Source organism: Clupea harengus, chromosome 6, assembly GCF_900700415.2.
Source record: "Clupea harengus chromosome 6, Ch_v2.0.2, whole genome shotgun sequence".
NCBI lineage: Eukaryota > Metazoa > Chordata > Actinopteri > Clupeiformes > Clupeidae > Clupea > Clupea harengus.
Genome location: NC_045157.1, coordinates 6,786,040 through 6,813,569, shown reverse-complemented (window position 1 = coordinate 6,813,569; position 27,530 = coordinate 6,786,040). Strand labels below are relative to the sequence as shown.

The window sequence follows — 27,530 nt, the reverse complement described above, 5'->3', positions numbered from 1 at the left end:
TTGCATTGCCTGGTGGTAGCTAATTTTTCATTAGTCTTCAATGCACCACCCCTGTGTCTCCCCTTTCTCCCTCTGTCTCTCGCTCCCCTTCTCTCTCTCTTTATACCTCTCTTTCTGTCCCCCCTCTCTCTCTTTTTCTCTCTCCGTATCTCTTTTTCTTTTTTTCTCCCTCTCTCTATTTCCCCCTGTTCCTCTCTCTATCATTCCCTCTACTATCTTTCCTAATCTGTGTTTGTTGATCCTTGACCAGCTAGTACTTTTCTTCCTTTACCTTAAGGATAATACACACAAGGCTGTTAAAAGCAGTACAGGAGGTTTGGAAGGGTGAAAGTAAGCTGAATGTCATAATAGCTTATTTCTGCATGGATAGACTGTTTTAATTGTGCAGTATTTCCCTATTCATCAGAGTGAAACTTTTTGCTTTGTAATGTTACAATGACTGTCCACCGTTTAGTCTGACAGGCTGAAGTACAATGTCAAATGTTAAGAGGTTAATGGGTGTGCTATTAGGGAATGTAATAAAGAACACTTGCTGAAATGCTTCTTTCTAAATCGAATGACTTGAAAAGGAAAAAAAAAACACTTGCTGTAATAATGGTGTGAGGCCGAAATATATGTAAATGCAGAGACCAAACAAAGCCACCCTGATATATGGCTGTGTGTTTGTGTGTGTGTGTGTGTGTGTGTGTGTGTGTGTGTGTGTGAGTGTGTGTGTGTGTGTGTTAATGGCCCTGAGTGACATCATTAAAACTTGTATCAAATATGGGCTCTACCTGGGCCTTTCAAAACCCCACAGTCGAGCAGCTTCACTGGCAATGACTGTATGTGTGTGTGTGTGTGTGTGAGAGCAGCTTCACTGGCAATGACTGGGAATGACAAGAACTATCAGGCAATGTCAGAGGGAGCAGTCTCTCTTGCACACACACACACATCTCTCCTGCACACGCACACACACACATGTCTCTCCTGCACACACACACACACACACACACACACACAAACACACACACACGCACACGCGTCTCTCCTGCACACACACACACGTCTCTCCTGCACACACACACACACACACACACACACGTTTCCTTGCCATTAGTCAGTCTTTTCTCCTTCTATCTCAGTCTCTGCTCAGTTCTATTGCAAATCACTCTCTCTATCTATCTTTCTCTCTCTCTCTCTCTATCTTTCTCTCTGTATCTCTCTCTCTCTCTGTATCTCTCCTTGTGAGTCTTTCTCTCTTTCTGTCACTTCTCCCTTCTCTTCAATATGATGGTATGAATGTAATCACTGTGTGACAGTACACAGATGGTATGAATTAAATCACTCTGTGACAGTACACAGTGGAAAAGATAAAAACAGTGCCGTAAAAAAAATAATAGAAGGAACAATTAGTGTCTGTGGCTATTAGAGCCTGCCCTGTCAGCACATAGGGGAAATGTGAGATCGCTAATGGCTTATGCAATTAGGCCAGACAATGTTTCCTTGTCAATACTCCCTTGGGGTAACTCTTATTTTCATAGGCAGGCGTGCCGGTTGGTGCCGGGTGCCGTCTGACAGAAAAAGCAGCCCCTTTTTCTACTTCTCTTTATAGCTCTTCAGGAAAAGACTCTCATAGTGGAAGGTTTTAATGAGGCGAGACTAGGGGCTTCCTTTTGAAATATTCACACAGTTTGTTTGTCGACAGCGTATCTCCCGACACTGTCTTTCGCATAATGCTGCTTTTTTTAGACCATTTAGTCCACTTACTCCTTTTCTTTCTGCAAAATAGAACAACATGAGACACAATTGACAACAGTTTACTGTCAATGGCTGGTGAGACTAAAATTACATTAACAATATAATTACTTTATGATTGGTGAGACTGATCTGTCATTTGGACTTGTAGAGAACTGTGTTGCTTTACACAATAGCCTGTAATGATGTTGAATTGAATGAAATGTTAAAAAGTAGCAACAAGCTGTCATCTTTAAATTTGTATTAGGCCTATCTTATGATTTCAGAGATGATAGTATCCTCTGCATATAGTTAGACTCAAGGGGATGAATAGTCTATGGCTGAATACTATTATTATATATTATGTGATTTGTATTATTTTAAAGATTCATACCATATTTGTATGTATATATCTTCCTTTGGATGAGAGCAGCTGTCAAATGAATAATTGGGTGGGTAAGAAGTTAAACTTAATTAGTGTAAGCTTGAGTATCCTTATCCATTCCAAAATAATTCTGAACACATCATACTCTTTTTGAAGAACTAATCTTTCTATCTGCAATAAAACGGACAATAAACTGGAAAACTCGAATGAGCTCTCTCCTAATTATCCAAACACAACGCAAGCAGGTTAATTAAAAAGTAAAATCTAGAAGTCTGCTGTTTAAAGACACCACTTAATCTCATAGCGCTGAATCATTTACCGACACCAGCAGCTAGGCAATCCCCAGATGGTGTCTGTGAGGGTGAGGAATGCGAGTGCAGGGCTACCTGTGTTGAGATTATGAGAGAACCCTGGAATACAATCCCTCTGGACTAATACGACATTTCGAGTTGCTTCAGGGAACACGCACCTGCCATTGTCGAACAAATGAATCTCCCATTACTCTCCTCGCATTGGTGGATATGTCTCAGGGGTGTGCATGCTGTTTTGTAAATGAAGCTATTGAGCAAGATGTTGAGATGATAGTAGTATTAGCTCTCTTTGGCATCACCTGTATCCATTTACATGTAGTTATTCTCTGTCTTGTTTGAGCCGTTTCTTCATTTTCATCTGTAATTGAGGTCTAGGGAATAGTTTGTCTTTTACTTGCCTTCGGCTCTAAGACTTTAGTTACAGTAGCAAATATCAGTGGTGTTCCTGGGAGGATGGCGGGTACATTCCTTCACTGTCTTGCATGATCTTTTACCGGTACAAATGGGACTTCTATATAATATTCAGTAGATTTTTTAAAGTTTTGGTTCTGTGCTGTTTAACTACCTCTGACTGCAAAGTGCATTGTATACATACACATTCAGAAGCACAAACACACACACACACACACACACACACAAAGACACACACAAGCACACACACACACACACACACACACACACACACACACACACACACACAAAGACACACACACACACACACACACACACACACAAAGACACACACACACACACACACACACACACACAAACAAAGACACACACAAGCACATGGGAAGAATGAGTCGGTCTTTTGCAACCATATTTGTTGTGATTCTTTTTTATGATAATGCACAAAAACGCACTGATAGTGTGTGGTATTTTGGTATGTCCTCAGCTAAAAAAGAAAAAAGTATTGAATGGTGACATCTAGTGGTCACTGAAATACTAACATACATTGTAGGCTGGAATATTTACACACTTTATCTAGTGCATCTGAGGTGACTGGCCCACTTCAGCCTGAACTTTTTTATCAAACTGAACACAAATAGAGAGAACAGACCTTAAATGAACTCACTGACCCTTGAACCCTACCAAGCATGGCTGAATTTATAGTATAAATTCAACTGGATATGTATTCAAATATTCAAAGGCACATTCTTTACTTAATTTCATGAAGCCAGGTGAAGCTACATTAAATCAGGAAGTGAGGATGTGTCTGCAAACCCTTAGTCTATTTTATATATAACTATCTATATATATATATAAACCTATATTTTATCTCATTTCGTCACAAGGTGGTGCTAGAGGTCCTTGATGGCCTCAGTTTGTTTGTCTCCTCAGTGTTGCCTGCAGCCGTAGCTGGTTTGGGTGTTTACTCTACAAGGGATCTCTGTATTCAAAGTTCACATTCGTTGCAAAAGAAGTAGAGTGCAAACCCAGTGCACACAGTCTAGAAACAGGAGTGAAGGACACTGCTGACTATTTGAGGCCAGAAATAGGCAAGTCTAAAGACTGAAAGTTTGAAGTTTGTCTAGTGGACTGCAGTTACTTTCCATCAATAACTGAAAGGCATCACATAGAGGACAGCAACAGCTCAGATCCATCACCACCTTAAGGTACACTGTGTGTGTGTGTGTGTTTTGTTTCTTTTTTCAGTTGTAGAATCATCTTAGGGCTGATTTCAAACACATAATTCCAGTATTAATCCATGTTGTGTCATGTTATTGTGTTAAAAATACTCAAATCCATGTTGTGTCATGTCATTGTGTTATAAATACTCAAATACCTGTTGTGTCATGTTATTGTGTTATAAATACTCAACAAGTCTGGTAGAGCAGCAGCCTGAGCTTTGGCAAATGGACATCGGTTCACATAGTTTGTCTCAAGGTTTCTACACAAGGTGTTTCTCTGTTAAAAGAGAGTGTTTCTTTGCCACTGTCACCTGTGACCTTACTCTATGGGGTTCAGGCCTTGGGTCCTGTGAAGTGCCTTGAGATAGTGTTAATTCCGAAATGAATGTCAATAAACAAAGAAGACTAAATCTGAAGCTGAACTGAATTGCTGAAGTGCTATATCGCTCTTGATTTCTTTTAGCCTCCACAATGAAGGCCCAACAGTTTCTGTTGCCCCTGGTGCTTCTCCTGTCCGTCACCCTGAGTGCTCACAGCCAGTCTGCGGAGGTCAGCCAACGCTACCAGAAGTTTGTCACCCAGCACATCAACGGCAACATGAACGAGTACATCTGCGACCGGGAGATCCGCACGCGGAAGATCACCCAGACCAACAGCAACGACTGCAAAGAGAGGAACACCTTCATCCAGGCCTCCGCGCAGCTTGTCAAGCGCATCTGTGGGGACGCAGGGACACACTACAGTGGCAATCTGTTCAAGAGCAACCAGCCCTTCCCCATCGTCACCTGCACGCACCGTGGCGGAGCGCGACACCCGAGGTGCGAGTACCGCGGCCACAAGAGCACACGCTACATCGCCATCGCCTGCGAGGAGGGCTGGCCAGTTCACTACGAGGACGACGACCTGGTCATTGTCCAGTGACACGCTGCATGGGAGCGGACTCTTAATAAAACCTACCATTTCAATTCAATAGAACATATACTACTATAATTAAATAGGTTTTTTTTTTGTTGTTGTTTAAAATTCAGTGACTCTGTTCACATTTAAATACAATATTAAATTGTTTAAAGTAGAATTAGTTCCTGAGCCAGAGATAACATCAGTTATTTTTGACATCACCAAATGTTCTAATAAGTAACATTAATTACAATACAAAACATTAATAAAGTCTGGCCTGCAACATTTGCATTTGTAAATGTGTAGTATATTACTAAATGTTTGTTTGTGATGAAGTTAATAGGTTCTCCCACCCATTTTTAAATTCAGTTGTTAGTGGATCCTGGATCTAATAATTAGGGGGTAAACACAGACACTAAGGCTTTGCTCCTATTATATTGCTAACTGATGTTTGCTAATGGGACATTATGAAAAGAGTATTTTTAGTACTTTATTATATTTCTAAATATTATTATTTATTTGAATACTTGTAGTGTAATCTGACCTATAGTACACATAGATGTGTCTATGTCTAGGGCTTAGATCAAACACTACATTCAACAGCAGCCAAGAATAGACACGATGAGCTGCTACATGCTCGGCTTCCACTTTGAACTGGATGTGTGGTTGGGGTGTGTGTGTGTGTGTGTGTGTGTGTGTGTGTGTGTGTGTGTGTGTGTGTGTGTGTGTGTGTGTGTGTGTGTGTGTGTGTGTGTGTCTGTGTGAACTTTGAGAGAATAGAGGTGTGTCCAAATGCATAGCTTTTGACCTGCCTATCTTACCCATAACAAATACACACATACACACACACACACACATTTTTACTCTCCGTCTGACACAGTAATCATCTAGTATGACATGCACTTCATGGTTGACCACGGATCATTAACTTAGTTTACTGTGCTTATGATAAATAAATAAAAATGACCGGACATGAATGTGAGGGTAAGAATTGTCTATTATTCAAAAGTCTTTGTTCTACATTGCACAACCCGTTCTGCAAATGGTTTCTAGTTTTTAGAGTATATAAAGTAAGGGCCTTGATGTTTTTATCTTGAAAAGAATATGACTGACAAGAAATGACAGGATGGTCCTATTGGTACCAGATATGTCTTTACATTTCGAGATGATGTCAGAGTAGAATTGAATGTAGAAATGAAGCCATACGGGAAACCATGTGGTATCCAAATCATGGTTTTAATTTTGAAATTTGGGAATTTCTCTGAATCATAATTGATGGTATTTGTCTTGCTGTGTTTGCTTTCAGGTCAAAAAAATGGAAACGTATTAATTCCTGTTATATTCTGTCTTGGTGAAGCACTGATCTTATCTGTAATACTGAACATCTACTATTTCTACGGCACGAGATATGGAAATATAATCGAACATTGCCACCGTAAGTGAAACAAAAGCTTGCCCGTGTGTAGGTAATTCAAAATAATTACTAAAATAAGATGACTGGATGCTGGATGCTGGATACTGGATTAGTGACATTAGACAACAATTAAACTGATTTTAGATAATCACCCGTGCTGTCACTGAAGCCACTGATCTCGGCTGCACTGGGCCACATTGTTACTTGTGTCACCCACTTCTGTGTGTGCTTTTGGGTTCGCTTGTGTCACCCACTTCTGTGTGTGCACCTGGGTTCGCTTGTGTCACCCACTTCTGTGCACTTGGGTTCGCTGGTTTTGTTTTTGCACATTACTTGCTTGGTTTTGCACATGGCAAAAAAAAAAAAAAAAGACAGCTTTTCAATTGCACATTTTGAGGTGAAAAGAAAAAAAGGACATAGACCTAATTTGAAAACTAGGAACTCAGCATTTCAATTGCAGTGAAAATACATGGTTCCTTAGATTGTAAATTGTATAACATGTAATCCGTCATTGTTGTCATTATCAAAGCAATGTTACCTCATAGAATATTTCAGCTGTCATGAACGCCTATACAATCCTCCACCTAATCATCAATCCTTCACCTAATCATCAACCTTAGTTGAAGGGTACCAACATTAGGATTATAAAACACATTCATAAGCATATGATAATTAATGTTTGTGTGCATTGAATAACAAGTTTAAAAAGCAGCAAATGGGTGTTGATTGCAAGATGACATTGTTTATAGGAAATTATATTGTACCGGCACAAGGGATGTTCATGTTATTGGTACATTGGTGTAATGATATACCCACAACATGAGAAGTTCTTGCTTTGATATTTCCCCTTGTCTTGTACTGTGTGACTTATTCTAACATACATGTATACTTTCTAAAACACCTTACATAGTGATAATGAATGTGTCATACAATTTGTCAATTACCAAACATATGCAAACAACTGCCAACATCACACAAGAGGACTTGATTATGTAATGTGATCAAACCGAAGACTTTCTGACTTTTAGGACGTTGTTTTCAGCCAGAGGATGCGGAGGCCGGTGAAGTGTCCAGTGACGAGCAGGATGATCAGGTATTACCAGTTCAAATATACTTACATTCCTACAGTAATAAGGATGATAATGGTTGATATACTGTATAATGAAACAGAAATGAGCTACTACATACTGTTTTCTGTTAGCATTTTTAAACGATGCACAGTTCCCTTATGCAGACTCCTTCTGAATGTAACTCTAGATACAAAATGCAGTTCCCTTAGAAAACGTTTGAAAAATGTCATTGAAATGTCTCCCTCTGCATGTAACTGTAGATACAAAATGAAGATGTGCAGTACTCCTCCCTGAACTTCCCCAACCGCAGCGCACAACTAGAGGAGAAGAAGAAGAACGAGCAAAGATCAGAGCGCAAGTAACTGTTGTTAATAAACAGAAACAGAAAACATTCATGATTGCTACTCATTATCTGCTGCTCCATAGAATCGGATGCATGTTCATTGCTCTCCATCTTTTGTCTTGCTCTGTTATTATTAGTACTGTACTTTTTGATTGACAGTAGATGTGTGTTACTTCAGACCCCACCACTCAACCCCCTCCAAACGCTCATGATAATGAATGTGTAGTTTCTATAACACCTTACATAGTGATAATGAATGTGTAGTTTCTATAACACCTTACATAGTGATAATAAATGTGTAGTTTCTATAACACCTTACATAGTGATAATGAATGTGTCATACAATTCGTCCATTACCAAACATATGCAACCACCTACCAACATCACACAAGAGGACTTGTAATGTGTTCAAACCAAAGTCTTTCTGACTTTTAGGACGTTGTTCTCAATCAGTGGATGCGGAGGCCGGTGAAGAGTCCAGTGATGAGCAGGTATTACCAGTTCAAATACACATACATTCCTACAGTAATAAGGATGATAATGGTTGATATATAATGAAACAGAAATGAGGTGCAACATACTGTTTTCTGTTAGCATTTTTAAACGATGCACAGTTCCCTTATGCAGACTCCTTCTGAATGTAACTCTAGATACAAAATGCAGTTCCCTTAGAAAACGTTTGAAAAATGTCATCGAGGCTCCTTCTGCATGTAACTGTAGATACAAAATGAAGATGTGCAGTACTCCTCCCTGAACTTCCCCAACCGCAGCGCACAACTAGAGGAGAAGAAGAAGGACGAGCAAAGATCAGGTGACAAAAAGACAAGAGAGGAAGAGAGCAAATATTCTGATGTAAAACATTTTGGATGGGAATAACATGTGCAGCAGGCTATTTTAATTAACGTATGGATTATCACACATTCTGACCTTCGTTATACTGACTTGCGTAACCAAGTAACTGTTGATAATAAACAGAAACAGAAAACGTTCATGATTGCTACTCATTATCTGCTGCTCCATAGAATCGGATGCATGTTCATTGCTCTCCATCTTTTGTCTTGCTCTGTTATTATTAGTACTGTACTTTTTGATTGACAGTAGATGTGTGTTACTTCAGCCCCCACCACTCAAACTCCTTACAAACACTCATGATAATGAATGTGTAGTTTCTATAACACCTTACATAGTGATAATAAATGTGTAGTTTCTATAACACCTTACATAGTGATAATGAATGTGTAGTTTCTAACACCTTACATAGTGATAATGAATGTGTAGTTTCTATTACACCTTACATAGTGATAATGAATGTGTCATACAATTTGTCAATTACCAAACATATGCAAACAACTGTCAACATCACACAAGAGGACTTGTAATGTGTTCAAACCAACGTCTTTCTGACTTTTAGGACGTTGTTCTCAATCAGTGGATGCGGAGGCCGGTGAAGAGTCCAGTGATGGTCAGGTATTACCAGTTCAAATACACTTACATTCCTACAGTAATAAGGATGATAATGGTTGATATATAATGAAACAGAAATGAGGTACAACATACTGTTTTCTGTTAGCATTTTTAAACGATGCACAGTTCCCTTATGCAGACTCCTTCTGAATGTAACTCTAGATACAAAATGCAGTTCCCTTAGAAAACGTTTGAAAAATGTCATCGAGGCTCCTTCTGCATGTAACTGTAGATACAAAATGAAGATGTGCAGTACTCCTCCCTGAACTTCCCCAACCGCAGCGCACAACTAGAGGAGAAGAAGAAGGACGAGCAAAGATCAGGTGACAAAAAGACAAGAGAGGAAGAGAGCATATATTCTGAAGGTGTTATAGTAGTTTCTATAACACCTTCCATAGTGATAATGAATGTGTCATACAATTTGTCAATTACCAAACATATGCAAACAACTCTCAACATCACACAAGAGGACTTGTAATGTGTTCAAACCAAAGTCTTTCTGACTTTTAGGACGTTGTTCTCAATCAGTGGATGCGGAGGCCGGTGAAGAGTCCAGTGATGGTCAGGTATTACCAGTTCAAATACACATACATTCCTACAGTAATAAGGATGATAATGGTTGATATATAATGAAACAGAAATGAGGTGCAACATACTGTTTTCTGTTAGCATTTTTAAACAATGTGCAGTTCCCATAGAAAACGTTTGAAAAATGTCATTGAAATGTCTCCTTCTGCATGTAACTGTAGATACAAAATGAAGATGTGCAGTACTCCTCCCTGAACTTCCCCAAACGCAGCGCACAACTTGAGGAGAAGAAGAAGGACGAGCAAAGATCAGGTGACAAAAAGACAAGAGAGGAAGAGAGCAAATATTCTGATGTAAAACATTTTGGATGGGAATAACATGTGCAGCAGGCTATTTTGATTAACATATGGATTATCACACATTCAGACCTTCGTTATACTGACTAGCGTAACCAAGTAACTGTTGATAATAAACAGAAACAGAAAACATTCATAATTGCTACTCATTATCTGCTGCCCCATAGAATTGGATGCATGTTCATTACTCAATGCTTTATTTTGTCTTGCTCTATAATACTTACTTTACTTTTTCATTGACAGTAGATGTCTGTTACTTCAGCCCCTACCATTCAACCCCCCCCCCCCAACTCTCTCCCATTCCATATCACTGTGTGACTATTTCTAAGACTCAATGCTGCCCCCTGTGCCTTTGACTACTGTCTCGGAACATTTGTTATTGCCAGAAGAGGGCAGCCTGACCCTGTGTTTAACCCTCCTATTATGTTTGGGGTCAATTTGACCCCATTCAATGTTTAACGTCTCTAAATAAATGTTTGACATAATTTTTTTTGCTTCATATTTAATTACTTTTCCTAATTTAATGGGGACAACTGGGTAAACACAAAATTAACATGATGATATGTTTTCAATGTCCTGTACATATACTTTACGCATAGGTGTTGTTTGGGGTCAATTTGACCCCAGGCTGTTTTAATTGTATGTAACAATATGTACTTAAAAATAATATGAAGCCATAAAAACACCAGAAGGATATCTCTTTCCAATTTTAGGTCAATCAGTGAGATTTTATGGGGATCTGCATATTTCTCCATAGTCGCGTAACATGTATTCTGGATGTATAAAGGGGGTGGGTGGGGGTATTGTTTTATTTTTAAGGGCTATTTAGGTAGTCAACCAACAAACGTAAAGTACCTGACACATAAACTTGGGTAAAAAAAAAGAATTATAATACTTTTTTGGAGGTTTAAATTGCTGGGGTCAAATTGACCCCAAGCATAATAGATGTGGGTAAAATTTGAACATAATAGGAGGGTTAAGGACAAGGCCTTTCACAATAAGTGGCAAGCTGTACATTATAAGACCCTGCTCTAAAGACATTGGGCAAACAGTATATCATAGCACATTTCACATTATGGACTGAAGAGGATATGTCTGATTTACATTGTACTTTTCACATTGTAATGAAATTGACTCACATGATAAAACCAGCATCCTATTTCTGTGCCAAACAGGTTCAGTCAATAAAGTCAAATACAACAAATGGGAATGATTTAGTTTATTGTCATTGATGGTTTTTAATGAATCAGTATTGTCTTTGAATGTAATTTTGTGGGTATGATTACTCCTTAAGGCCTTGTTGCTACTGTTTACCAGGACTAGTAGAATGTGTGCTAATACACCAATAACACCAGTGTTTAGTACTGCAGGTTCATACATACTGCCTAATACTACCTCACACATTTAGTAGTGTAAGGATAGCCAAATTGTTACCAACAACGGAAAACACCAGGCTGGGAGGTTTATACGTATCCGAACCTTATGGGCTAGTAGAAAGCATTAGAGTGACAAATATTGGAGAAAATACAATTATTCTGACTGCATTCAATACCTACAGTATTACCAAACAGTATATACGCTAATTGTGATGTCTTCATCAATGAAATGGCATGGCATACAAGGAGTTATATGAATGGTTCATGAATGATGACAGTTCATTCATACAATAAACCGTAATCTTAAATGTTAAAAGTGACAGTGAAACTGAATGTAATATACAACCCAATCGAATAATTATAACTGTAAATAATACCAAGTGAATACACAGGTTGGATGCCAATTAGACCAAATTCATGTAAATTACCAAATAAACCTGGATGCATGAGATAAGCTTATAAGTCGTGGCCAGAGCAGGGCTCAGTGCTGGCGTGACACCTTGTCTCAAGCTTGTTCTAATGTAAATCAGCCTAGGGGTCGCTATGGCGTCTAAAAGTCTGTGATATGAGATTTCACATTTTCTTCTTAACATCATCATTGGAAGTTATATGCCAAATGTAATTGTTTGATATATGCTCATTAGAAATGCTCACTCTAGGTCTAAGATTAGCATTGAGTCTAAACATTGCATGGGTAACACCGGATTTAGTAGATTAGCATTGTGTCTATGCACTGCATGGGTAACACAGGCTTTAGTAGATTAGCATTGAGTTTACACATTGCATGGGTAACACAGGCCTTAGTTAGGGTGACCAGACGTCCTCTTTTACCTGGACATGTCCTCTTTTCGAGACCTAAAAAATGTGTCTGGCAGGGATTCCAAAATCGTCCAGGATTTTGCCTGGTCGGATATTTGTGTTTCTCAATATATTTCATATATATAATTGCCACCCGTTCTGTCTCTTCTTACCCCTGTAACAGTAACCCTATGAGAACACTGTATACCCACTAAGCTGTTTTTGTATGCGTCATGTATATACCATTGTTAAAGGTCGGGATAGCCTTGCGGTTTAGAGCAAGATGTTATACCCATAGGAGGACTCAGGAGGTAGAAGATGTTGAAAAGATGAGGTCTTTATTTCCCCAAATAAGGCCAAAGGCAATAAAAACAACAATAATAATAAATAAATATAAATTAAACTTTCCAAAAAGACAAATAAATGGTCATCATAGCCACCAACATTTAAGCAATAGTCGACTAGAAACATAAAAAAGGACCAAAGTAACTAGTCCATGAGAGAGCTCGTAAGACTAACGTCCTATTAACACGGCAACTCTCCCGAACAAAAGAAAAGGCACGTTTAAATATCCTCGACAAGCACCTGTAATTGGCTCATGCCAATTAATAACTCACAGGGGTGGCGTAAGCAGGCACCAATGCACCTGTGGCTCACAGCAGCCATACTTAAACAATTGACGGCCATAAACTAATGGACTTCATCACGGTAGTAACTAGGCTCGGTGACGGCATAGCCGACACGTAAGAAATCAGCCTGAATATTATAAATCATTTCGGGTCAACCCGGAAGTTAACTCACGCTTGTACGCGGTACATTCACTTAACAAACAGACTCACGGCGGGACACTAAACTACGGTAGGACAACAGTATGAAATATGACAATATGAGGTATGATTTTAAACTAAATAAACGGAACATTTGTGAGACAAGACATTGAATTGTGTGGTTATTTTAAACAGAATGACTTGGATAACGAACACATAAACTGTACATGTACACGAACATCGAACATGCAAAACACACACAAAACACCTGCACCCAGTCCACTAAAGCAGCAGCCTACAGGCTGCAGTGGCGGGTCACACAGGTGCCCCGTCACAACCATATGATGTTTGTATAAGTACCAATCTACCAAATGCATGCTGTGTACATCTACCACTTGTTGTTTCCCTTCCCCTTCTGCCACACAACTCCCAAACTAAAGTTTACATATCAAAGCATTTTCATAGCATGAAGTACTGCACTTTACCGAACACAGACATTTTCCAACAGTACAGTGTTTACTGTAATCTTTTTTCAGTTGTATTGTAAACTTTGTACATTCCACGCAGAGTATAATGCTGTAGCATTTTAACAACAGTTTTACTGAAAATGGCCTAGTAATAATTGACAAAATGTTTGAACATCATAATTTGGAAGATAGGCATACTGAAAAAAACTATTTTAAACTCATTCTCTTAAACAAGCTTCACACAGTGTCACAGGAAGTGACAACATGGTCTTTGTTCTTTTTAAAGTGGAAACCTGCCCTCGTTCTCACCCTATATTTAGACACTTTCCACACACTCTCTGCTCTTCAGTGAAACATTCATGATGATTTGTAAAGTGTCTCGAACCATAGTTTTTCTTTTCAGCATTTGGATGGCAGTTTGTCATACAGGATGTAAGTTGAGTTTTTTTGATGGTTTTTTACAATGGAATTTATTCTATAGTATTTTATTCTTACTTGTACATTTTTACTACAATTTTAGCAATTCAAGCTTTTCACAGTGTCTTAATGTATTATTATTATTATTTCCAGCTCCTGTAAACACTGAGGGCATCTCTCAGCCTACTCCAGTGATGACGGCTAAGACCGGCACCACTGTAACTTTGGAATGCTTTGTATCAGAAAAAACACAAACTGAACCGATTGTTTGGTACAAGCTAAGTGTTGGCCAGATGCCGCTTCTTGTAGGATCAGCTCAGCGTTTTTGGTCTTCTGTACTCTACAATGAATTCAATAATGACCGTTTCATCATAAACAGTGATTCTGTATCTGTCCGCCTGTCTATCTCAAACATTAAGTCATCTGATGAGGCTTTTTATCTCTGTGGAGTCAGGATTATCTATGATATATATTTTGGAAATGGAACGTTTTTGCTTGTGGAAGGTACCCTCAGAAAATGCATTACCTGCATTTCTATATACTTTTGCGATCTCTATGTACCTATGGAATATTGTCAAGACATCTGAAATGCATATGATAATCAATGTTTGTGTGCATTAAATGATTTCCAGAAAAGGGTCAGCTGAGATCCAACGCTGCTGCAGTGATCCAAGCCCCAGTATCAGACCCAGTTCACCCAGGTGATTCAACGACACTGGAGTGTGAAGTTCTCACTGAGACCAGAACAGAAGACCTCAGAGTGTTCTGGTTCAGACCAGCTTCAGGAGATTCTCATCCAGGAGTCATTTACACCAACAACAGCAGGGGTGGTCAGTGTGAGGGTCGCTGTGTCTACAGTCTCTCTAAGAAGGACATCAACATCTCTGATGCTGGAATTTACTACTGTGGCATAGCCACAAGCAGACACATACTGTTTGGGAATGGAACAGCACTCAACATTGGTAGGTTATTGCCATTATTTTGTCACACTAATTCTGTGGGTGAGGTTAGGAGATATGTAGATGTAAACTTGCATAAAATTAAAGGTGATGATTTGACTTTCTTAAAATGAAGAGCTATTCTGGCCTCAACAAGATTCATGTGCTTTTTGTATGATTTGAATTATTAGAGTTAAAGTGAATGTACTATATCTGAACAAATGATCATAGTTAATGCTCTAATACTGCTTATACCACTATGTATACTATTATAATACAATACATTACATACATTGCATTTGACATAGTCACTCTGCTTCATGTGCAGCGGAGCCTGTGGATACTGTGCCTGTTGGTTTGGCCGTGGCTTTGGGCTGCTGTGCTGCGTTGATGTTTTTTCTGTTTGTGCTGAACTGCAACAGGAGAGTTACATGTGACAACTGCAAGAGTAAGTATCACATTGATTCATGTTGTAACTTTTAAATGTTGTTTAGCTGCCTTTGTTTAGTCTATGTGTGTTGTTTGGTTGATAGTAAGAGACTTGCAGCATGTTAGAGATGGCAGCTGTGAAACCAGACAAAGAAGTGGTCAGGTAAGAGAGATTTATGTTTTTTGTCCTGATCATATGTAGTTATATTTTTGTATTGGTTTAGTTTCCAAATAGCAGACAATAGTCCATGATTCATTCTTATATGATTGATGAAATGTATGAGATTTACATGCAATTACAATGAAAACATGCATACAATGACCATACAATGATTTTTCACCATTATTGGTCTAATATACATTTTGTTTTACAACAACAAACTTAAATGATGAGGAATAAGGAAATTATTACAATGACAGATCTTCTCCATTTCTTAATTTTTTTGTGATTTGTTTTTGTAATATACATCATCCCACTTTGCTCCCATAGGCTGAGGCTGCAGAGGATTTAACTTATGCAGCCTTGAGCTTCTCTAAGAAGGAGACCAGAGGGAGGAGAACTAAGAGGAAGCTGCCACCAGACGCTGTTTATTCTGCCGTCCAACTCTGACCACTCAGTCCTGGTTACTGTGTCTGTTTGTTTATGCGCTTATTTGAAAAGGGACAGTGTACATTGATAAACATTTCCAAAAAAATGTAAATGCACCGGAATTAGCTAGGTTAGGTATTTTCATCCGTTGTCCCTTGGCAGGGCATGACAGAGAGAGACGGAAATAAAAGAAAGAAATAATAATTAAAAAAAAGATAAGCAACAGTTTGACAAAACAGTGCAGTTAAGATAACAAATAGTAAAAAACAGACAGGCTTACAAGGTAAACAACAGTGTGACAAAACAGTGCAGTTAAGATAACAAATTGTAAAAAACAGACAGACAGATATACAAGGTGTTAGCCATAAAAAGAAGTTAAGGTGTGAGTAATGCAGTGGCCTAATTATGGTTGCAGGTTTGGTTATTTTGTATCCATTTCTTAAGTTTGTTTTTGAACACTGAAATACTGACGCACTCCCTTACATCAGTAGAGAGGGTATTCCAGTAATTAGAGGCGCGTACTGAGAAGACTGTCTGTCCAAACGTACTGTGTCTATACTGTATAACACAGTCTCCCCTGGTGACTGCCCTAGTTGCCAAGCCATTGCCATCCTTCAGCTTTATAAACTAATTTAATGGTGTAGGTGCCAGCCCATGTAATATTTAAAAAATGAGACAGGCATCCAAAAACTGTAAGAAACTGTCAAATTTGAATAAGTTATACTTTGTTGTTATACTGTATGGCAGTGGTGATAGCTGATAGGTTTCTGGTCTAGAGTTTTTAAGGTCTGCTTGTAGAGGGTCTCAATTGATTTCAGAGTTGTCACTGTATCTGACAGATGCAACTGTAGTCAGTTTGTTTAATTTTCATTTTCCCCCTATTGTAACATTCGGTTTTTGAATTTCATTTTTATGCATTACATTCCTCTGTTCTAAAAATGTTGGATACTTTCAATTATTTAGTTTGAGTAAAAAATGGGGAATGAAGGATGCAATTTTCATATTATATTATTATAAGGATGTAATTATTTGGACGCTGGTTGTTTGGTAGCTATTTTCAAAGCTACACTTTCATTCTTTCAAATTACATCTCTGAATTGAGCTCCATTTTCTTTACCAATCCAAAGCAGACATGCATTTCAGTAATACACATCATATAAGGTGATCCATATAAAAAATGAATAAAGTATTTACAAATATTGATGTGGTTGCTTTAATCTCCTGTCAACTCAGTAAAGAAGCGTTATTCCCTTTTTTTTACATATGTTGTGTGCCTGTTTAAGAGACAACTGTAAATTAAGTCTACAAAAACGTGTATGGGAACGTTTTCTGCTGACAATTGTTCTGCAAATGAGGAGAGTTAAGCAGGACAGATACCCAGGCCCCTGTCTGTGGTCCACTAATCAGCCTGTGGGTTTGGGTGAGGAAGTTTCACACAGTGTCATTCACAAGAAGTATTTGAGTAACTACTTAATGTGTTATCCATTCAGTTCTCAGCTGATGCAACATGAGCATCTACATGAAAAGCCATATTTGCCATTGATCATCCCTGCAACCAAATCACAACTGTGCTGTTATTCCTGATAACAAGAAGTGGAAAGCTTATTTATTTTGACCAGTTTATCCACAGACGCGTTTCGGCCTAAGCCATCGTCAGTGTTCCTGATAACAAGCCCTTTAGCTTAGAAATATATCATATATAGTGAATATTACACAAACACTACTATTCTTGAGAGTAAAGTATATAAAACAAAACTTGAACATGTAGTGTCCCACAAACCCTAATGGACAGCTGTATTATGATAAAGTAATCACACCCAATGAGCCCCCTATTGGGAGCGATGACACATTACAAGTTAGACAGCCAGTGTGTATTCTATGGACTCAGTGATAGCTGGGCATTGCCCTGTGAACCAGCAGTGTGTCACAAAAGCATCTCACACTGCTTCCCTTTCACAACATTTTTGTGCTCCAGACAATTTGAAGTTTGACCGTCAATATCATATTCATTTCTCCCAAATGCAACCACTCCAGTAGATGTTTGCATTTTTAGAAAATATTTTAGCTGAATGTTGTTGTAAATTAAATCGATTATTAAATGTTTCCCTCTGAAGCAGTGGACTGTGCTGCCATCCTTGTCCTGCATATGTTCTACCTATGTGTTGTACAGTGTTGTGATTTATGTTGTGATTTAATACTTATTTAAGTATTAAAGCCCTTACTTATTACTAAACACTGTGTCTGCAGATATCTGAGGTCTAAATTGTTAAATGTTCTTGCACACACATATCACGTACAGTATATTGTGAATAATTTAGAATATGTCTGTAAAATGCATGTGGTTGGAAGATAAATGTATCGATGTGGGTGGAACTACATTATGTGAATATACTTCCTCAAACTGAACAAAATTAAAAGGAGGAAGTACTGTGAGTGAAAAGATGTTTGAAAAAAAAAGCATGACATAAAAGGGCCACAGCCACCAGAGATGAGTACTAGAGGGGAGACACGATGAAAGGGTTGCTTGGGTCCTTTTTCATTCTTGTGTGTATTACCCAAGGTAAGTTTGATTTACATTTTAACATTAAGCTGGCGGATTTTTCTATATTCATACAGCAGATGAAGAATTATTTGTAAAGTAGTGCATTTTAAGTGTTTTAAATGTTGATTTTCATGTCCAATTCTTTGTTATTTTCAGATGTAGTTACTGAGTCCGTGGTCTATCAGCCTGACCAAGTGATCTTTTCTAGGCTGGGTGAGACTGTGACGGTGAAATGTATGACACTGAAAGACAAAGACAGGTATTTACTTTGGTATCAGCAGAGATTAGGACAGATGCTGCAGATTATGTGCATGTCACACACACATACTGATGCCCACTATGTTGGTGAGTTTAATGACTCACACATCTCATGTCAGAGAACAGAAGGAAGATTTGACCTGAAAATCAGAAACAGCAATCGGTCAGATGAAGCCTCATATTACTGTGCCGGCAGAAACAGATATGAGCACTTGGACTTCGGAAATGGAACTTTTGTAAGAGTAGAAGGTAACTTTCAAGTTGAAATTATATTGTTGGTAATATTCAGAATTAAATTTCAAGTTAATGATTTTTAAAGCTTTTGATTTTTACATTGCTATCAATAAGGAACCATTCAATAGAGGAACGATACCAGTATAGGTTCAATTTGTACCAAATACTGTAATCTGAACCACAAACAAAAATGTCTCATATTGTTTTACTGGAACAGATGAAACAGAGCCGACCTCCAGAGCGGTGATGGTGATCCAATCCCAGACACAAGACGCGGGGGACTCAGAACCTCTTCAGTGTCCAGGAGTAAGTGAGACCAGAACAGATGAGCTCAGTTTGTTCTGGTTTGGACCTGCTTCAAGAGATTCCCATCCAGGACTTATTTATGCCTACAGAAACAGCAGCAATACTTGTGAGACTAGCTCCATGCTGAAGTGTATGCATGAGCTACCTACAAGCAATGACGGCAATGCTTCAACCTTCTACTGTGCTGTGAAGACATGTGGACAGATGTTGTTGGGGAATGGCACAAAAGTTGAAACTGGTAAGAAATGTTACCTGTGTCTGATGCCCACGGTTAAAAATATGTTGTAAAACAATTTTTTTATGTGTTATAATTATTAACAAATTTCAGTCTTTTTTTCATGGCACTATTTGATGTAACCCACTCCAAATCGTTATTCACAACGAGCTCATTTTCTGCATGAATTTTGGTTTATATTACAGAGAGCTCAGTGGACTACATGATTCCTGTGTTGGGAGGGACATTATGCCTCTGTGTCGTGTTGGACATTTATCTCATTTATTTGTATTACAAAAAGAAAACATGTCTGAACTGCCAAGGTATTTTTACTGATAGTTTGAACCTAATTTGTAGATGCTGTGATTGTTAGATGTCAAATGTGTCAAAGTCTAACACAAGACAATTTGTAATTTTGCTTTGACAGGACGACCGTCTAAACCTCTCCGGACAAACACACACATGGGCAGAGAGGCCCCTCAGCAGAGTGTGTAGTCTGATGTCTACACACACTTGTAGAATATCCACCATTTCAATTTAAATATATTTAATCAAACATACTGAAACAGCTTTATTGTAAATTATATATTCATTTAAAAAGTAAATTAAAAAGTCACGATGGCTCCAAGTGGCATCAACCAAAACAACTGTTACCATTCAATATCTGTACTTAAAATCCAATTCACTGACACTTTCTGTAATTTGTGTTAAGTTATTTGTTCTGTATGAAGTCTTATATTCTCTACAGTATTTAACATTCATTGTATGTAATAAAGCATTCTTTTTAAAACTGACTAAATTGCTTTTTGGGGTTAATAGGTTTTTTTTTTTTTAAATGTATAATACCCATCAAGGAAGTAAAACTTATCCTGTCCCTATTTCAATTTTGTCATTTTGATTTCACAAACCTTCTGCCAGGAGTAATACTATTGCAGAAACAGATGCTAGTGATGGAAAGTGTAGACCTCCCTGGGGAGAAAAGAATGGAGGTGAATCTGAATGCATTACACTTACATGATCATAGCCAAAGATGTGACGAGCCCAAAGAACTACTCACTTGTGCGATGTTTACTTCTCACGTTTGTGATATACAGGCAATACCCACTAAGAGAGGGTGGTTCTGCTTCATACCTTCATTCAGATTAGCTGATTTAGAGAGGCCTACTCTAAAATGGTAATGCATAGGCATTGACAGGGTCAGGTGGCCAAAAGAGTTTTCCTGTTTGTATTAGCCGTGAGCAGGTGGGCTAAAAACTTCAAACTACCAGAATTGGTATTGAAAAAAGTATTGAAAAACTTCATGTGGTCCAAAAATATTTAACAAGACAAACACATTTAACAATTAACAGGTTAAGATATTAAACGATTATCACCCTAAAATGAATATGATATGAAGAAAGACTAAACTGAGTGAAATGACTGAACCAAACCTCAGAGAAAAAACCACTCATGGGTATCAGTGAGGAATTCTGCTCTCTCAAGAATAACAGAAACACTACGTCTGACCACTAGGGGCTGGTGAGCTTAACCCATGGATCCATTGGCCAGACTCATCAAATGTGAACTTCAGTGCCACCCTCCAGACCGGACTTTAACCCAGTGTATGAGATTGAGGGCGTTAACAAAAGCTGCAAATAAATCTGTGCCACATTGTGGTTAACTGGCCTTCCGCGCTGTATAACATGAATACACTCTGAATGTGACAACAAAATACAGCTGTACCTGATAGGATGTCTAAGTTCTTGTAGTTGCTGAATCATCAGCACCCCTTCAGGACATTCTGGTGAATTACACTACTGGCATGAACATCTGCCTCATAAGTGGTAACCACAACTACACTACTGCATCCACAATCTATGATCACAGCGGTATTTTTGGCTTGCTGCCATTTGACTTGAGTCTACAGATCAAAGCATTTTCAGAGCATGATTTACTGAACTTCACTGAACACAGACATTTTCCAACAGTGCTTACAGTAATGAACCTTTTTTTTCAGAAAAAGAATTTCTAATATACATTTTCAAAGTTTGACCATCACGAAGAATAGAAATCTGGAAGATGGCAATCATGAAAAAAAGCTACTTTAAATCCATTTTCTTAACCAGGCTTCACATGACAGTCACAGGAAGTGACAATATGGTCTTTGTTCTTTTTAAAGTGGAAACCGGCTGTCATTCTGTGCCTATATTTAGACACCTTCCACACACTGTCCACTCGGCAGTGAAACATTCATGATGATTTGTAAAGTGTCTCAAACCATAGTGTTTATTTTCAGCATTTTGGTGGCAGTTTGGCATACGGGATGTAAGTAGAGTCTGATTGAATACTTTTTACCATGGAATTTATTCTATAGTATTTCTATTCTTACTTGTAATGAAAGAAATTGAGCAATTCAAGATTTTAACAATGTTTTAATGTATTATTATTTCCAGCTCCTGAGGGTAGCTCTCAGCCTACTCCAGTGATGATGGCTAACACCGGCACCACTGTAACTTTGAAATGCTTCCTATCAGAAAAAACACAAAATGAACCTGTAGTTTGGTACAAGCAAAGCGTTGGCCAGATGCCGCTTCTTGTAGGATCGGCTCAGCGTTTTCAGCCTTCTGTACGCTACAATGAATTCAAAAGTAACCGTTTCATCGTACAAAATGTTTCTGTTACTTTCCACCTGTCTATCTCAAACATTCAGTCATCTGATGAGGCTTTTTATTTCTGTGGAGTCAGGATCATCTATACTATAAGTTTTGGAAATGGAACATATTTGCTTGTGAAAGGTACCCTCAGTACAAACATTACATGCATTTCTATATACTTTCGATATCTCTACCATTGGACTAATGTCATAATATTAAAATTGCAATGAAAGCGCCCAAAATGCATATGATGATCGATGGTTGTGTGTATGGCATTATTTCCAGAAAAAGGTCAGCTGAGGTCCAACATTTCAGCAGTGATCCAAGCCCCAGTATCAGACCCAGTTCACCCAGGTGATTCAACGACACTGGAGTGTGAAGTTCTCACTGAGAACAGAACAGAAGACCTCAGAGTGTTCTGGTTCAGACTAGCTTCAGGAGATTCCCACCCAGGAGTCATTTACACCAACAACAGCGGGGGTGGTCAGTGTGAGGGTCGCTGTGTCTACAGTCTCTCTAAGAAGGACATCAACATCTCTGATGCTGGAACTTACTACTGTGGCATAGCCACAAGCAGACAAATACTGTTTGGGAATGGAACAGCTCTCATCATTGGTAGGCTATTGCCATTACTTTGACACACTTATGACAGTAGGTCTACTGATGAGGTAAGCTGATATGTAGCTGTGAAGTTGCTGCCCATCAATAGCCATGGATTGAATTGTGCAACACACTGTTTTTTTAAAGTAAAAAGTTTATTTGGTCTTAAGAAGATGTCTGTGCTTTTGTTATGATGGTAAGGCGTAGTTACATTAGGGATAATGGACGACATGGTGGTTGGGTACCAGAAAATGCAAACATCAAAATTTAAGTCATGTTGTTAATCACGACACAATGGAAAAAGCAACCGTTATAACGTTAAATTAATTATTGTACAAAACAATATGTAAACCAGAATAAAAAGTAGTACAGTATCTTGTAACATATTAGCTTAAAATATCTGAACAAATGGCCACAGTTAAGAAACAGGTTTGTTGCTCTAATACTGCTTATACCACTATTTATATTATTATATTACAATATACTACTTATATTGCATTTGATTTAGTCACTCTGCTTCATTTGCAGCGGAGCCTGTGGATATTGTGCTGGTTGGTTTGGCCGTGGCTTTGGGTTGCTGTGTTGCGTTGATGTTTTTTCTGGCTTGGCTGATCGGCAAGAGGAGAATTACATGTGACAACTGCAAGAGTAAGTGTCACATTGATTAATATCTTTATGTAATATCGATAATAATAATATATGAATGCCATCATTGACACAGTTTTCTGCTTCACAAGTTGTTGTGCAACCAATACTTCAAATGCTGGCTCTTTCCATTTTTAACCTCTATCAAACTTACACAAAGTCTATAAACGAATGCATGGATGCCATTATGTTTCATCCTGATGCATGTATGAATGTATCTGCTTGCTTCTGACTCTTCTGACGCTCCCTCTTCTGATGCTTTTTCTGTCTCTTTGTCAAGGCAGCCCGAAGCAGATAGATCCCCCTCATGAGCTGGGTTCTTTTTTAGGTTTCTTCCAGTCAGAAGGGAGTTTTTCCTTGCCCCTGTCGCCTTAGTGCTTGCTCTAGGGGTTTCAAGCTCTGGGCTCTGTAAAGCACCTTGTCAGTTTCAATTGTTATTGATGAATTGAATTGAATTTGAATTAAATATTGTAACATGGAAATGTTGATGGGGTGAGTGGGCTGAATCTGTGTATATTTGGCTCACAGTGAGAGACTTGCAGGAAGCTAGAGGTGTCAGCTCAGAGACCAGACAAACAAGTGCTCAGGTAAGAAAGAATGTTTTTTCTTTTCTTTAAAGGTTAAGGAAATTAGTAAAATGGCCGATGTTCTCCATTTCTTAATTTTCCATGATTTGTTTTTGTAATATGCACATCCCACGTTTCTTCCATAGGCTGAGGCTGCAGAGGGTTTAACTTATTCAGCCTTGAGCTTCTCTGAGAAGGAGACCAGAGGGAGGAGAACTAAGAGGAAGCTGCCACCAGACGCTGTTTATTCTGCCGTCCAACTCTGACCACTCAGTCCTGGTTACTGTGTCATACTCTATCTGACAATAGCAACTGCAGTCTGTTTGTTTTATTTTCATATCCCCCATTTTGTTGTTTGTTTTTTGTTTTTATTTGTATGTATTACATTTATATATTCTTAAAACTTTCAATTATGGTATTTGACTACTGGAAATGGAAGGATGGATTGATTTGGAAGTTGGTCTGTTTTCAAGGCTACTTTTTCATTCTTTCAAATAATGTCTCTGAATTCAGTTCCATTTTCTGTACCAATCCAAACCAAACCTGCATTTCAGTAATACACATCATGTAATGTGATCCATATCAAAAAATAATAAATTATATTCAAATATTGGTTGTTTTAATCTTCTTATGACTCTGCACACAAACATTATTAACTTTTGTACAAATGTTGTGTGCCCGCTGATGAGACAACGTGTGGGTTACTTTGGCAAAGCAAAAGAAATTGTGCAAAAAAACACTTTTCTGCAGTTTTGCAGTTCTGCTCAATACTGGTCTGGTGTAGGATGAGAGTTAAACAGGACAGATACTCCTGAGTGTTTGGGTTAGGAGCTTTCACACAGTGTCATTTACAAGAAGCCTTGAGTATATGAATAACTACTTAATCTGTTATCCATTCAGTTCTCAGCTGATGCAACATGAGCAGCGTCATGAAAAGCCATCTTTGCCATTGAGCATGCCTACAACAAAATCACAGCTGTGCTGTTATTTCTGATAGAAAAATATCACTTGGGAGTACAGTATATAAAACAAAACATGAACATGTAGTGTTGTACAACACAAATGCCAAGAGTTCAGTCAGATATGCTGAGCTGGGAAAGATGGAAATCCTGCAGAGCAGTGAGAGCAGGAACAGGATTGCTATTCAAAAGAACATGAGCACGTTGCCTGTTCACCCTAAGAGATTAAGGTACATACTGTAAATTGTCCCTACTGTTGAATGTGTCAGTGTTTCAAGTGTGTGTGAAATTACACTCTGAGAATACACTTCCTCAAACTGAAAAAAAAGGAAGTACTGTGAGTGAAAAGATGTTTGAAAAAAAAAAGCATGACATAAAAGGGCCACAGCCACCAGAGATGAGTACTAGAGGGGAGACACGATGAATGGGTTGCTTGGGTCCTTTTTCATTCTTGTGCGTATTACCCAAGGTAAGTTTGATTGACATCTTCATATGAAGCTGGCTACATTTCCTATTTCAGATGCAAGACATATAACATATAACACATTATGAAGCATTTTGTTTTTAATGTGTGTTATGTCAAATTTTATTTTATTTTCAGAAGTAGTTACTGGGTCTGTGGTCTCTCAGCCTGACCAAGTGATCTTTTCTAGGCTGGATGAGACTGTGACGGTGAAATGTATGGCACTGAAAGACAGTTCTGAGTATTTATTTTGGTATCAGCAGAGATTAGGACAGATGCCAAGGTGTATATGCATGGCACGAACAAATACAGATCCCCACTATGTTGGTGAGTTTAAAGACTCACACATCTCATGTCAGACAACAGAAGGAGGATTTGATCTGAAAATCAGGAACAACAATTGGTCAGATGAAGCCTCATATTACTGTGCCAGCAGAAACAGGTCCCACTTCATGGATTTTGCAGAGAGAACCTTTTTAAGGATAACAGGTAATTTTGCAGTTATAGTTACATTTCTTGATAATATTAAGGATAAGGTTCCAAACTTCTATTGAAAGTTGGAACTTTGGATTTTTACATTGCTATCAATCAGGAACCATATCAATAGAGGAATCATTTTTACCAAATACTGTAATCTAAACCACAAACAAAAGTGTCTCATATTGTTTTACTGGAACAGACGAGACACAGCAGACCTCCAACGCGGTGACAGTGATCCAATCTCCGACACAAGACCCAGTTCATTCTGTGGACTCAGAACCTCTTCAGTGTCCAGGAGTAAGTGAGACCACAACAGAAGAGCTCAGTTTGTACTGGTTTGGACCTGCTTCAAGAGATTTCCATCCAGGACTTATTTATGCCTACAGAAACAGCAGCTCCATGCTGAAGTGTATGCATGAGCTAGCTACAAGCAATGACAGCAATGCTGCAACCTTCTACTGTGCTGTGAAGACATGTGGACAGATATTGTTGGGGAATGGCACAACAGTTGAAACTGGTAAGAAATGTAACCTTTTACTCAATGTCTGATGCCCACGGTTAAAACTATATATGTGTGTTTATATATGTGTATGTTCTGTGTTTGTGTCTGCGTGTGTTCATGTATGCGTTTATGTGTGTGTGTGTGTGTGTGTGTGTGTGTGTGTGTGTGTGTGTGTGTGTGTGTGTGTGTGTGTGTGTGTGTGTGTGTGTGTGTGTGTGTGTGTGTGTGTGTGTGTGTGTGTGTGTGTGTCTGTGTGTATTTGTTAATAATGAATAGTAAAATCTGAGTCTATTTTTCGGGTGTTATATATTGAAACAGAGGGTTATTTATTTATTAATATTATTATTTATTTTACAGAAGGATCTGTGGCTCACATGATTCCTGTGTTGGGGGGAACATTATGCCTCTGTGTCATCTTGGACATTTATCTAATTTATTCATATTACAAAAAGAGAACATGTCTGAACTGCCAAGGTATTTTTACTGATAGTTTAAACATAATTTGATACAGAATGTCTAGATGCTGTGATTGGTAGAATTCTAACATCAGACAATTTGTAATTTTGCTTTAACAGGACGACCTCCTTAAGATGTCCGGCCAAACACACATATGGGCAGAGAGGCCTCTGATCAGGTCAAATGGCTTTTCTGTTCAAGTGCAATCTGACTAACACATTTGAGAGGACTGTACCTACAGTAGGTCTTTATCAGATCTGAATTTTGAATTGATGTATGTTTTTCTCCCACAGAAATATGATGAGAGTTTGAGTTATGCAGCACTGCATTTTTCTCAGAGAGCAACACCAGAGGGCCGGCAGAGAAGAGAACCCCCTCAGCAAAGTGTGTATTCTGATGTCCGAGGCCCACAATGGTTAACACACACTTGTAGAGTATTCACCGTTTCATTTTTTTAACATGGCAAAAATGTTCAGCTGAAATCTAGAAATATTGTCGACCTTTTAATGATTACTTTTTAACGCGTGATTCATCTTGTGAAATCTAAATTTCAGATGTTAAGTAAAAACAAGAATAATTATTTGTAATAGTGTGGTAATAATTGTGAATGTTGTGAATTCTGAATACTAGATAATAGTGAATATACGTATAGCCATCTGTACAACTGTTGCTATTCAATATGTATACTTAACTGATTTCACAAACATCTTCATTTCTATAGTTTTTTAAATGATTTGTCTGTATAACATTGAGCATGTCAATAAAGCATTCTTTTAAAA

General features: G+C 38.3%; 4 protein-coding genes across 6 annotated transcripts; all 4 read left to right on the top strand.

Annotated features, from left to right (window-relative positions):
* The first annotated feature begins 3,822 nt into the window (after window positions 1-3,822).
* On the top strand, window positions 3,823-5,224 carry rnasel3 (ribonuclease like 3). The gene is made up of 2 exons (XM_031568671.1): window positions 3,823-4,025; window positions 4,504-5,224. The coding sequence occupies exon 2, from the start codon at window positions 4,512-4,514 to the stop codon at window positions 4,959-4,961; it is 450 nt and encodes a 149-aa protein (XP_031424531.1). The 5' UTR covers window positions 3,823-4,025; window positions 4,504-4,511; the 3' UTR covers window positions 4,962-5,224.
* Window positions 5,225-13,772: 8,548 nt separating this feature from the next.
* Window positions 13,773-16,107, top strand: LOC105897427. Of its 2 annotated transcripts, XM_031568867.2 has the most exons (6): window positions 13,773-13,952; window positions 14,091-14,441; window positions 14,570-14,899; window positions 15,204-15,323; window positions 15,409-15,467; window positions 15,795-16,107. In XM_031568867.2, exons 1-6 carry the CDS (start codon window positions 13,880-13,882, stop codon window positions 15,912-15,914), a joined length of 1,053 nt encoding a protein of 350 aa, XP_031424727.1. In that variant the 5' UTR covers window positions 13,773-13,879; the 3' UTR covers window positions 15,915-16,107. The 2 variants fall into 2 exon arrangements, with proteins under 2 accessions (XP_031424727.1, XP_042563940.1); XM_042708006.1 differs by having other exon boundaries at window positions 13,773-14,441.
* A 2,019-nt stretch (window positions 16,108-18,126) lies between these two features.
* LOC116220756 lies at window positions 18,127-20,131 on the top strand. 2 transcript variants are annotated; one of them, XM_031568872.2, is made up of 6 exons: window positions 18,127-18,453; window positions 18,592-18,694; window positions 18,813-18,942; window positions 19,145-19,471; window positions 19,654-19,770; window positions 19,875-20,131. In XM_031568872.2, exons 2-6 carry the CDS (start codon window positions 18,668-18,670, stop codon window positions 19,940-19,942), a joined length of 669 nt encoding a protein of 222 aa, XP_031424732.1. In that variant the 5' UTR covers window positions 18,127-18,453; window positions 18,592-18,667; the 3' UTR covers window positions 19,943-20,131. The 2 variants fall into 2 exon arrangements, with proteins under 2 accessions (XP_031424732.1, XP_031424729.1); XM_031568869.2 differs by having other exon boundaries at window positions 18,592-18,942.
* A 5,128-nt stretch (window positions 20,132-25,259) lies between these two features.
* LOC116220757 lies at window positions 25,260-27,515 on the top strand. The gene is made up of 6 exons (XM_031568873.1): window positions 25,260-25,319; window positions 25,452-25,802; window positions 25,993-26,310; window positions 26,653-26,769; window positions 26,871-26,929; window positions 27,045-27,515. The coding sequence occupies exons 1-5, from the start codon at window positions 25,271-25,273 to the stop codon at window positions 26,882-26,884; spliced, it is 849 nt and encodes a 282-aa protein (XP_031424733.1). The 5' UTR covers window positions 25,260-25,270; the 3' UTR covers window positions 26,885-26,929; window positions 27,045-27,515.
* Window positions 27,516-27,530: the final 15 nt, after the last annotated feature.

What these genes read in the sequence shown, in the direction of transcription:
- LOC116220756 (XM_031568869.2), top strand. Translation starts at nt 18,405, where the DNA reads ATGAAAGGGTTGCTTGGGTCCTTTTTCATTCTTGTGTGTATTACCCAA. An exon ending in TCTTGTGTGTATTACCCAAG is followed by an intron (nt 18,454 to 18,591) that starts GTAAGTTTGATT and finishes TGTTATTTTCAG; the next exon opens with ATGTAGTTACTGAGTCCGTG. An exon ending in AACTTTTGTAAGAGTAGAAG is followed by an intron (nt 18,943 to 19,144) that starts GTAACTTTCAAG and finishes TTACTGGAACAG; the next exon opens with ATGAAACAGAGCCGACCTCC.
- LOC105897427 (XM_042708006.1), top strand. Translation starts at nt 13,880, where the DNA reads ATGATGATTTGTAAAGTGTCTCGAACCATAGTTTTTCTTTTCAGCATT. An exon ending in AACGTTTTTGCTTGTGGAAG is followed by an intron (nt 14,442 to 14,569) that starts GTACCCTCAGAA and finishes AATGATTTCCAG; the next exon opens with AAAAGGGTCAGCTGAGATCC. An exon ending in TGGAACAGCACTCAACATTG is followed by an intron (nt 14,900 to 15,203) that starts GTAGGTTATTGC and finishes CTTCATGTGCAG; the next exon opens with CGGAGCCTGTGGATACTGTG.
- rnasel3 (XM_031568671.1), top strand. Translation starts at nt 4,512, where the DNA reads ATGAAGGCCCAACAGTTTCTGTTGCCCCTGGTGCTTCTCCTGTCCGTC.
- LOC116220757 (XM_031568873.1), top strand. Translation starts at nt 25,271, where the DNA reads ATGAATGGGTTGCTTGGGTCCTTTTTCATTCTTGTGCGTATTACCCAA. An exon ending in AACCTTTTTAAGGATAACAG is followed by an intron (nt 25,803 to 25,992) that starts GTAATTTTGCAG and finishes TTACTGGAACAG; the next exon opens with ACGAGACACAGCAGACCTCC. An exon ending in TGGCACAACAGTTGAAACTG is followed by an intron (nt 26,311 to 26,652) that starts GTAAGAAATGTA and finishes TTTATTTTACAG; the next exon opens with AAGGATCTGTGGCTCACATG.